General features: G+C 36.8%; 3 protein-coding genes across 5 annotated transcripts in view; 1 reads left to right on the top strand and 2 right to left on the bottom strand.

Annotated features, from left to right (window-relative positions):
• On the top strand, positions 5,179–8,001 carry LOC104766106 (BTB/POZ domain-containing protein At3g22104-like). 3 transcript variants are annotated; one of them, XM_010489922.2, is made up of 3 exons: positions 5,179–5,534; positions 6,326–7,411; positions 7,489–8,001. In XM_010489922.2, exons 1-3 carry the CDS (start codon positions 5,469–5,471, stop codon positions 7,834–7,836), a joined length of 1,500 nt encoding a protein of 499 aa, XP_010488224.1. In that variant the 5' UTR covers positions 5,179–5,468; the 3' UTR covers positions 7,837–8,001. The 3 variants fall into 3 exon arrangements, with proteins under 3 accessions (XP_010488224.1, XP_010488226.1, XP_010488225.1); XM_010489924.2 differs by lacking the exon at positions 5,179–5,534 and adding an exon at positions 5,895–6,076; XM_010489923.2 differs by lacking the exon at positions 5,179–5,534 and adding an exon at positions 6,097–6,201.
• On the bottom strand, positions 8,359–10,010 carry LOC104766107 (proteasome subunit alpha type-4-A). The gene is made up of 2 exons (XM_010489925.1): positions 9,901–10,010; positions 8,359–9,282 (listed from the first exon to the last, which is right to left on the bottom strand). Exon 2 carries the CDS (start codon positions 9,270–9,272, stop codon positions 8,520–8,522), a length of 753 nt encoding a protein of 250 aa, XP_010488227.1. The 5' UTR covers positions 9,273–9,282; positions 9,901–10,010; the 3' UTR covers positions 8,359–8,519.
• LOC104767741 (proline-rich extensin-like protein EPR1) overlaps positions 10,753–11,273 on the bottom strand; it is a 36,019-nt gene continuing 35,498 nt past the window's right edge. The window contains exon 5 of the mRNA XM_019241401.1: positions 10,753–11,250. Within this exon, the coding sequence (XP_019096946.1) occupies positions 11,018–11,250 (233 nt within the window). The 3' untranslated portion in view covers positions 10,753–11,017. The remainder of the gene's footprint in view (positions 11,251–11,273) is intronic.

Genomic DNA, 11,273 nt, shown 5'->3' on the forward strand with positions numbered 1-11,273 from the left:
CCGGGTTTTTTTTTTTTTTTTTTTTCTGTCCGTGTCGTCCATTTTCGACGGTTTAAAAGGAGAAAGGAATACATTTCCCAAAACATTTTTTTGTCGCATATCCCAAAACCTTTGACAATTTTTTAAAAAGAATATTCGATTCATGTAACATTCTTAAACCAAGTAAAAGTGTGATCATGACATATTAGGAGATGTTAAGTATATGACTATAGCAACTGCAAAATATGCCTGACGTACGGAAACTAATAACTCAATGGTTTCTGCTATATATGATGCTATCCAAATCACCTTGATTTAATTCAAGCTTCTTCAATACCGAGTTATACCATGTCACAAATGATTCATGAGACAATACATGTAGGGGGAAGATTCTCAACGTGGTATGTTTTTACTATCAATGTTTTAATACAATAACATATAAGTTTGTTAGAAGGTGTATTTTTAAATCCTATAAGTGTGATCGTTCGAGAAATAATCATACATTTTCATAGTCTAGAAAAAAAAAGAAAAGAAACAAAAGTAGGAATCCCTCCAAAGCATATTCAAGCAAAAGGTAGGAGATGACCACATGACACAAAACTCAGGGATTTGTTTATACCATAAAAAAATATAATACATATGGACCGATCGACCAATGTAGCCGCAACACACACATATGGTAGTGAATTACATACGCAATGGTTCATTAGTTTAGTTAGGCAGAAAACTTTGTGACTTGTGAGTCATTTGCAATGCATTGGTGGTTGTCGTGGTTCCATATATATTTATATTGGCATTATTGTGTATAGTGCTATATCAACTTACCAAGTGAATTAATAGTTTTGTTAAATGAACTAATAAAGTATATATATGTTTGGTTGATCGATGAACCTTTTTCTCTAACGTAAAAAAATTGGTATGATTGCAGTTACTTTATTAGGTTCCACTTCCACACCACGTGAGCAATATTGGTGTCTCACGTAATTAAGCACCTTAAACATTTTAAACTCCACTCTGTCTAGCTAGCTATACCTAGTAACCTTAATACCTTATTGTATTTGGATATCATCAGTTTGGTTTCGTTTAGCTTCTTGGTTAATGTGAATTAGTTGATAACATATACATACAATTCGAACCAAACTAATATTGAAAAGAAAAAGAAAAGAAAGACGTAATTTACATATTGTGTAGATGTATATACCATTTGATATGAGGGATAAAAGTGTCTCTGCAGAGTGTGTAAGTCACGTGAGCCCCGTTCCATGGCTTTTTTGCCCACCACGTTAGGATTAGCTTCAGTGCATGAGCAGTTGAAACCAAATCACACTTTTATTTTATACAGTATTTGTTTATCATTTTATTTTTCATTAAAAACACCTCACATTTTGAGTCTCTTTTATATTATTGTATGTCACGTCTAACGAATGCTATTTTTAGCCTTATATCTTCTTCTAGTGACTTCATTGAAATCAAAATAAAAAAAAGGGAAAAAACACTCTTTCTCTCTCAAACCTGAAAAACCCTAGTTTTTTACAGAGCACCGCTCCGTTTACCTTTCTGCCGCCTACGGTTTTACCGTCGGTGTAAGAGGGCTTTGTTCGTCCTCTTTTTACTTCTGTTGTAGTGGTAGGGTAAAAGGACTCGACCTCCTATTCTCTGGTAGCGCGAGGAGTCACTTCTGTTACATCAATTCGGTGCGATGACGGATGTTACAAAGAGAGATCTTGGCTCTTCTCTCCTCTCCGGGAGATTGGTGGCGGTTCGTAACTGCTTCGGGCGGATTTCTTTGCAGTTTCAGGGCGACGGATCTGGGTTCCTGAGTCGCGTCCCCTGCTTCCCCATCTCTTCGCTGGAGATCCTAGCTAACCGGAGGCTTTTGGTGGAGTTCGAGTTCTAGATTCGACCGGTTGTTTGGGAGGATCTGTTGGATGTCGGTGGCCGGGATTTGAGGTTATCCTCAAAGCTGGTGTTCTTGAGAGCTTCCTCAACCTCTGGTTTTAATCCGGCTAAGAAGTGAGACAACAGGCAGATGCGATGTGGCCAATCCGGAAATGCATCGTGAGGTGAAGATTTGCTAATCTGTGTTTCAATCTTATCATTAGACGATTAGCATTATGGGCTTTGAGTGTTTGTTTGGAGAAGTCTCGGATCATGCTGGTTTGTTTCGCGTCCCTTGGCCGGGTCAGTCGGATATTTGTCCGTTTTTTGGCTTAGGATCGGAGCAATGAAAGCCGGAGAAACCAAGTCTTTCTGATGTTGCGCCTCTGGATGTTGATGCTATTGGAACAAGAACTACACGCATATCATGAGGTTCAAATAGCTTGGATTTGTTTTTGATCTTCAGTATAGATTTTGGTACCTTCTGCGTTAGTAGTTGTTTTCGTATCATAGGGTTAATTTTAGGTGGTTTAAGAGATGATTTCACTCTGAGTTGTAGAGTGTTATCTATCTCATAGTGGTTAAAAAATGCAATGGTTTCTCGGCCAGGTAGCGTTGGATCCGCTAGTGTTTCAGGGCGATACTAGATCGAACCATTGCATTTGGTCTAATTCTATGGTGGGGAATATTATGTATCTTGAATTGGATGTATTCCTTGGTTAATGAGAGTTGAAGTTGAGCAAAAAAAAAAAAAAAGAAATCTTCTTCTACTATGGCGGTGCCTCGTTTATTAACGACTCTTTTCTTGTATTTTTCTGACTAGTATTTTTCAACTATTTGTTATGCCATCTAACGTAATAATACATGATTTTTATTTTATTTACGGAAATTGATATTACATCATTTGTATATACATTTATATTAGTAGTATTATAGTATATCTAAAGAATTATTGAATGACATACATAGTTTTTTTTTGTTAAAGGGTTTTCTTATATAAATAAAATATTAAGTTTACAGGATCGAACTATATTACAAACAAAGAAATAAGAACAAGACTAGCAAGAGCTAGAAGGATGAAAGTTTTAAAGCAAACAAAGACTGAAAAGAGGAAGAAGCAACCAGAGCCTAATGCTTGATATGAAACTTAACTGATCCAACATTGAAGAAGGGAGGCCCCTCGCTTCAAACCCAATTGCATCAAAGAACTACACTTGTTATTCATGGTGGAGATGATGCTTGTTGCTACTGAAACTGGAGAGACCGAAAGACCTTCATGGAATCGTCGATTTCTCTCTCTCCACAGTTCATAGAGTGTACCCTGCCAACCTTGAAGGAGAGCAAGTTTTGTATGTTTTGATGCTGAAACTGATGGCATCCAAAGAAGAATCTGATCCCAAAGAAACGGAGGCGATGATAGCTTAAGTCTTTGTGTAATCAATCTCCATACTTCAGCAGAATAGGCACATTCAAAAAACAGATGATTTCGAGATTCATGAGCCAAACCGCAACAGTCTAACTCAATATCCACTCCCCAAGTAGACAAACGATCAAGAGTAGGGTTGCGATTAAGTATAAATAGCCATGAATTTATAGCATGCTTTGGGATAACAGCTTTGTGCCACACAAGAAGAGCCCAAGATTTTACTTGATTCAAAAACCTAACAGCATTCCACACAGCTTTAGAAGAGAAAGATTGTACCATACCGTCGATTTCCCAAACCGGAGTATCATTTGCTGATGACAAAGTAATGGTAGAGATAAAAGAGTGGAGAAGAACTTGTCTCTCTGATCTAGCATTAGGAAGAGATCAACCATTCTCATTGCTCAATTCAGCCACAGTTGAAAACAAAGGGATCCCTAAGTGACTAGGGCCATCTGAACCAAGGAAATGGTAAAGAGATCCAAAAGGAGTCCATGGATCCCACCAGAAGAATGTAAAATCACCATTTCCAATATGGATGCTAAAAAATTTAAGAGCTTTGAAACGCAGCTTAAGTAATCTTCTGAAATTCCAAGAGTAAGAAGCATTCTTTTCATTGAGCGCCCACAAAAGAAATTTAGAAAGATACTTACTTTTTATCCAGGCCACCCAAAAAAAATCAGCTCTAAAAAACAACATCCAAAAAAGTTTCAACACACAAGTTTCGTTCCAACTACTAATGTGCCTCAAACCAAGTCCACTTTCAAATTTAGGGAAACAAATGTTAAACCAAGACACTTTTGCATCTGAGGGAGAGTCTACCTTTCCATGCCAAAAGAAGGAGCTGCAGAGACTATTAATCTTTCTAATAACCAATTTAGGGAGGAAGAAAGCACTAATCCAAAAACCGATAATTCCAGAGATAACTGTAGATAAGAGAGTTAATTTACCCACCAAACTCAGAAACCTATGAGTCCAAACATTCAGCTCCTTCCGAATTTGAGATAGTAAAGGGACATACATAGTTGCATGTCATCATCAACAAAGATAATAATTATATATCCATGATTTTTTGTATCTTTTTTGATAAACTTCTCGATGTAACCAATTTGGTTTTCCTTTTTAACTATTAAAATCAAGAAATAGTAGTAGGATAGATAAATCAATTTTTAGCTTGGTCCACATAGTACCAATTTTGTTATGGTCGGGGTCCAATAATTAATATTTTTCTATATTGGTATTTAACGGGAAAAAAAAAGATTGCTGAATGAGAGATTTGAACTACTAATCTTTACAAAGTTTTATATCACCGAATCATATTCCTCTAGACGCTCGATTATACACCAACAAATAAGTAACCTTTCTTGGAAACTATTTTTATATTTTTGATTTTAGAACTAAAACAAAGTATTAGTGATTTAATAAAAAAGATAGCTTTGATTGGAAGCATCTCATATAAATAATTAATTCTGATTTCTATCGAAATCCAATTTACTTAAACCACTGAACGATTCTTGCTAAAGTCTTGGTCCACGATGGTCAATGAAGTAAAATAATCAAAATTTATTAAGTTGATTAGAGGTAGATTAAAAAATACAGCATGATGAGAAAAAGGTAACAACATACAGTACCCTCAAAAGCTTCACCATTTTTGATTAAACAAATAAACTTTACATGAAAAAAATACATGATTAATTACTGATTGATCAGCTGATGATCAAAAAGGTAATAAAATGCGTTGTCATTACTCTCTTTTTACTAACAAATTTATTAGCAAGAATGTGTCAGAATAGGTCTCCCCATCTCTCTCTCTATCTTTGGTCTTTGTACATTATAACACACAGTGAACAGAGTGGTGTTTGTTTGAACACGCCTTTGTTGCTCTTGGTCTCTTTCTTTTTTTATCAACTCTCTCTAAAAGAACCCACCACTAATTTTGTGGGTGCTTCACCGATTGACTTGACAGACACATCTAAAGAGAAGAGAAGACTTTACTTATATATCAAAAATCCGACAATCAGAAAAACCAACAAAAGTTTTCTTGCTTCTTTGCTCTTTGTCTTCTTTCACTTCTCAGCATAAAAATCCACATCTCTCTCTCTCTACTGTTTCCTCACTTCTTTACCTTTTGGGGGAAAAAAATCAAGAAAAGCTAGAAAGCATATCTGGTTACGGAGAGGTGGCTACTATGGAAGCTTGTTGCTCTGATCTTGAAGTTGACATCAATGGAGAAGAATCTCTCTTTCTCAATAAGGTAAGACCAAAATCCAAACTTTAACCGTTTCTCAGTGTTAATTTCCACTTTTTCTTATCTGGGTATAGTTAAAAATTCTTGTTCTTTCATTTCAAATGTTCATGTAAGTTCTAACTTGAATCAAAAACTGTGACTTGAAAAAAAAACCTTCTTTTTTTTTTTTTGGGTGTGTGTGTGCTTGTGATAACATTATGACGGCTCACGTATTGTGTGTGACTCTGCTACATTCAGCATTTAATGTTCCACTCAACGAATTACCTTAAAATGAGGGAACCACAAATCTCTCTTTTTTTGTTTCAGTAAACCGATTTGTCTGAGTTAACATTAATCTCACTAGATTCAAATCTTATTTAGTTAAGACTTAAAGAGAGTAATGAAGCATGATGTCTCCATCACCATTTATTGCATTTTTTGTTTGTTCTTTACCTTTCCTCTTTGACTTTCTCCCATGTTCCTCTCTCTGTTAAATCAAACAAAATGTTTGTTGCACTGCACCTCTACAGAGGGAAGAAGATAAGAGGCTCAATTTGGATTTTTCTTTGGTTACTATTCACTTCCCTTTTTGTTCTGTGTGACTGATTTATGAGTTGATCTTTAATGATTGGGAGACACAGAGAGACCTCTCTCTGTGTAGTTGATATTTAATTCCTTTACTCTCTTGTTAGTTGTAATAACTGTTGCCTTACCCTATTCTATACCACAAACAGTAACATGGCTTAAAGTTTCAACTTGTTCAAATCTGTTTTGTGTTATATATGACTTATGAGTTTGTTTGTAATTTTCATCTGCAGCAAATCATATGTGCTTACTCTGCAACGTTCAGGAAGCTTCTTGGGAAATCAACTTCTTCCAATGGGAATCTCAAGGTGATCTTTAATGATTTCCCCGGTGGAGCGGAGAGTTTCGAGCTTGTATCGAGGTTTTGCTACGGTAACGGTCGATTAGCTGTGATGCCCTCGAATGTAGTCCTTATGCATCGTGCTGCTAAGTTCATGGAAGTCTCTAAAGTCTTGGAACGAACAGAGAAGTGTATGGAAGAGATTAGGTATTGGTCTTGGCCAGAGCTTCTTCTCAGTCTAAAACAGTGTCAAGAAGTTGAAACATCCTCTGAAGCTGAGTCTTTAGCCGCGAAACTGATGGATGCATTAGTGGAGAAACTGTGTTTAGCCGTTGAAATGAGTCCTTCTAGTGCTGCTTCTGCTTGTTCACCAGATAGCAGCTTGTTTCGGTTTTCTTGTGACAGTAAAAGCACAGAGAGTTTCAAGAACAGCTCTGTTCGGTTAACCTGGTGGTTTGATGAGGTTCTTGTTTTAAGTCCTGGTTTGGTTGAGACGTTCTTGAAGCTGATGGTATTGCGGAAGTTTGATAATCACATCATAAGTAGGTTCTTGTTCTATTACCAGAAGGTCAAGTTCTGCTCAGCGTCTTCTCATGAGAAAAGAAAGATTCTTGAAACCATCATTGATACTCTTTGTGTCTTAGATCAAAGCTGTGTCCCTTGCAAGGGCCTTTTCGGATTTTTAAGGCTTGCCCTTGGATTGAATATAAACAAGAGCAGCATGAACAAGCTTGAGCTTATGATAGGTAGCCAACTGGATCAAGCAACACTAGACAATCTTCTTGTTCCATCTCCATCGAAGTCTAGTCACTTGTACTATGTGAATCTTGTTCTTCGATTCACAAAAGCTTTCCTTGACGGAGCAAGAGGAGGATTGCAGTTGAAGAAGGTCTCAAGCTTGATTGATCAATACATAACTGAAGTAGCACCTGATCCTTGCTTGAAACCTTCAAAGTTTCTGTCTCTTCTCACACTTGTTCCAGATTCAGCCAGAGAATCACACGAAGAAATATACCGTGCTATCGATATGTATCTCGAGGTACGTTTCAACACTCAAAATGTAAAGGAAAGTTTCAATCTTTATCACACAAATGACAGTTTTTATGGCTTGTTCAGGCTCACACTGGATTAACCAATGGTGAAAAACTCAGCGTCATACGAACATTAAGTTATGAGAAGCTTTCAGGAGAATCAAGAAGTAAAATTTCACGTAACCCGAAGTTTCAGGTGCTTGAGACACCAGATGAACAACGAGAACAGAAGCAGCTCATACTAAGAATGGAGAAGGTTGAGGTTTCAGGAGATAACGAGAAGCTGAAAGAACATATTGAAGGGATTCAGTGGAGGGTTATGGAGTTAGAGAGAGCGTGTTTGAAAATGCAGAATCAAATGGAAGTTATCAAGAAGAGATCCAAGAACAATAGCAAAGGAAGCAACAGATCGCTTCCTAAGCTCTGTTCTTGATTACTGAAAGCTGTAGCTTACGATGATATTTGTACATAGAGTGATAGAGAGCATAAGGAGTCAATTATAGAGTTATAATCTGTTTCTTATTTCTCAAAGTATGTATCTTTCCTAGTGTTGTTTACTGTCACAAAGTTGTGCTTATACAAAATTAAATCTATCAAATTTACTTGTTAGATCAATACCAAGAATGCAAGAAAATGATTAGGCAAAATCCCAAAAAAAAAAAAAAAAAAAAAAATCTAAAATTTTGATTCTAGTCTTCCTTAAACGTTACTCTTTTGTGATTCCAAGATTCTCAATGTGAAGTTGCGTTTACTTAGAAAAGAAAACAGTTTTTTTGGACGAAATCAAAACTTCAATTTAACAGTAGAATCCGAGGAGGCATTGCCGTTACGTGTAAAACATTGCACGACAATAATGAATGCTTAGTATTCAAGTAATGAATTGAAGAAATTAAAGACTAACCTATAATATATTTGCTCCTTTGATCGTCGTCAGTCACTAGTAAAAAGATAAAACTTCTCTGAACGCATTGTAGATAAATTCATAACATTGTCAAATTTTCATCGCCATAGTTAACTCCAACGTTCAAACTCAAAAGAAAAGCTGTAAAAAGAGTACTACAAACATAAGAGCCGAGACACCATATCAAGGGAATAAGACTAGAGATACTTTTGGGCTTAGGATGTTTCAGCAGCGGGTTGAGTCACACCATGTTTGACCAACAGCTTGGTGAGCGACTCAGGAGAGTGAACATGGTACTTGACGTTCCCAGATGGAGTCAGATACACCTCGGCAAGCTCTAGCTTCTCAGATGTTAAGCTGGTGCTGTCCATTGTCTTGGTCAGAACCTTCAATGCAAGCTCGACAGCCTCTTCCCTAGTTGCATCATCCTTGTAGTCTTGTTTCAGAATCGACTGAGCAGCCTGATTGTTTGCTCCAACAGCTGCAGCTTTCCAACCACCATAGTTGCCACTCGGGTCACTCATATATAGTTGGAACCCAAAGTTCTTGTCCCATCCTGCAAAAAGAAAAGAGACTCCAAACGGACGAAGACCACCGAATTGTGTGTAGCCCTGCTTCGTGTCACAGAGAGACTGAACCAGCTGCTCAACAGGCATGGGCTCTTGGTACATGAAGGTGTAGCGTTGAGCTTGGACTCGAGCCGTGTTGATGAGAATGTTGGCATCAGACATTATACCAGCCACGGCACAAGCAACATGGTCATCAATCTTGTACATTTTTTCAGCAGAGGTTGAGGTTTGAAGAAGTTTTGAGGTGACTTTCTTCTCACCAATCAACACAACTCCGTCTTTGGATAAGATTCCAATTGCAGAACCAGCGTTTCCAATGGCCTCCATAGCATACTCAACTTGGTAGAGACGACCTTCAGGCGAGAAGATTGTAGTACGGCTATCATACCTCCGAGACATCTTTTAACAACTACACCAGAAAGAACAACAAAAGCAATGGTGAAATCCTATTCTCACAAGACTGAGCCTACTAGTTAACTGAACAGAAAGCAATAAACTCAATGGTTTCTCAAAACATCGGCTTTCGAATAAACAAAACTGTGGAAAACAAGAAGCTTTAACACTAATTCATACTCCCTTAGACACAGGGCCTGTTTTAAGAACCCCAAAATTAGGGTTTTTGACATCACAACGATCGAGCTCAACAGATCAATTCAGAATAAAACTAGACTAATCTTAGGTCAAGTTTCCACAATAGAATCGTTAAAAGGAACTAGCTTTATCAATCTATGGTCCTTTGAGATCAACCACAACCCTTTGAAATGAAATCAAAGGAACGATGAAGCAAAATCACTGTTGCCCATATAGAAAAACCCAAAAAAAAACTAAATAGAATCACATCACCCAGAATCGTATCTAGCTAGGGGTTTATTTAATTCCATCGAAATTTTCAAGATTTCGTAGCAAAAATACTTCGCTCAATACAGATCCAGCAAACGAAGATACCCAGATTCCCACAGATTCCGAGAAACTAAGGAGTAAGTAGAAGAAGAATGAAAGACAATGGAATTTTAAGGAGATTTCTTACCTGAGAAGAATTTAGCTTCTCTCTCGTTTTGGGTTCTTCTTTGATCTTTGCTGAGAACTTACTTGCTCTCTCTACAACAAAAATACACGACGACCCTCTCTGAGATGCGAACTTGTTTGACAAGACAGACAAGTGCTTTTTCGATGAGGCCCAAACATATACTTAATGGACAAGAGTAAAGCCCAAATGTATAAAATTAAGCCCAATATAAGATCATCACGTATCGGATATATATCTCTTAATTTTTGTTGTCATATTCAACGTAAAGCTTGGCATAAATGGATGGTCATCTTTTTACCAATTTTTTTTTCTTTTGTACTTTATTTATTTTCATATGCTGATATTTGTATTTTTATTTTTCTTGTTTTGATATTCAACACAAAGTCCAATTATATACGCATCGTAAAAAGAATATATACCTTGAAACAAAAAAAAAACAAAAAAAAACCTTAAATTCCCCTATACATATATACTGTACGTACTTTTTGTTTTGTATAAAATACGTAAAATATGCTGTATAGTTATGAATGATAATAATTGTCGACACTACATGTTACAATTTGTACAAGATATTATTAACTCGAATTTTTAAGCTTTTCTTTATCTTTTTTTTCACGGTTCATCTTATTTATCAAATGTTTTGAAGACAAAACTATGATATATATTTTTATTAGCATGAAATATACGTGTCTCTATTTATACGTACATGTGTACTTGGTCAGTAGCTGCGCTGTGCGGCGCCTATGCATCAGTGCAATGCGTATGGACTGGACCATGGCTATAAAAATCACATTTTTCTACGTACTCCCACCACGTATACGTACATATGTATATAAAACAAAATTAGACAGATTGACAGATACAAACTTGTTTATATTAGAAAAAAAGTTATATCGTTTTACAGTTTTTTTCTTCTTCTTAAAAAGTACAGCATAACATGAAAACGCAAAGAAATAGAGATCTCAAACCCAAATTACAAGCCCCTAATTTTATTGTATCAAATGAAACATGAAACTCAAGGTCGCACACACGCATATAAACCTCCCATTACCAAAAGAGATAATGAACAAATTTTTGAAAAAAACGAAACCTTCTGAGACTCAACTCTTTACATTGATTAAGCGGGACACTTGAAGCCAGGTGGTGGAGTTTTTCCACAGTCGAGAAGAAGCTCAAGAGCAATGGGGAGAATGAGGTTGATGTTGAGAAGTTTGGCTTTAATAGTGGTACATAAACATACGGCTGCGTCTAGGTCAAGTAAGCCTCCCAAAACTGGACAACACTCTTCCTTGGCGTGGCTTTTCCCAAGCCCGATGTGAATCAAACCTCCAAGAACGTCCACACACGCTCCTAGCTTCAACGTGTCAATTGGG

The sequence above is a fragment of the Camelina sativa genome, chromosome 19, assembly GCF_000633955.1.
Source record: "Camelina sativa cultivar DH55 chromosome 19, Cs, whole genome shotgun sequence".
Lineage (NCBI taxonomy): Eukaryota > Viridiplantae > Streptophyta > Magnoliopsida > Brassicales > Brassicaceae > Camelina > Camelina sativa.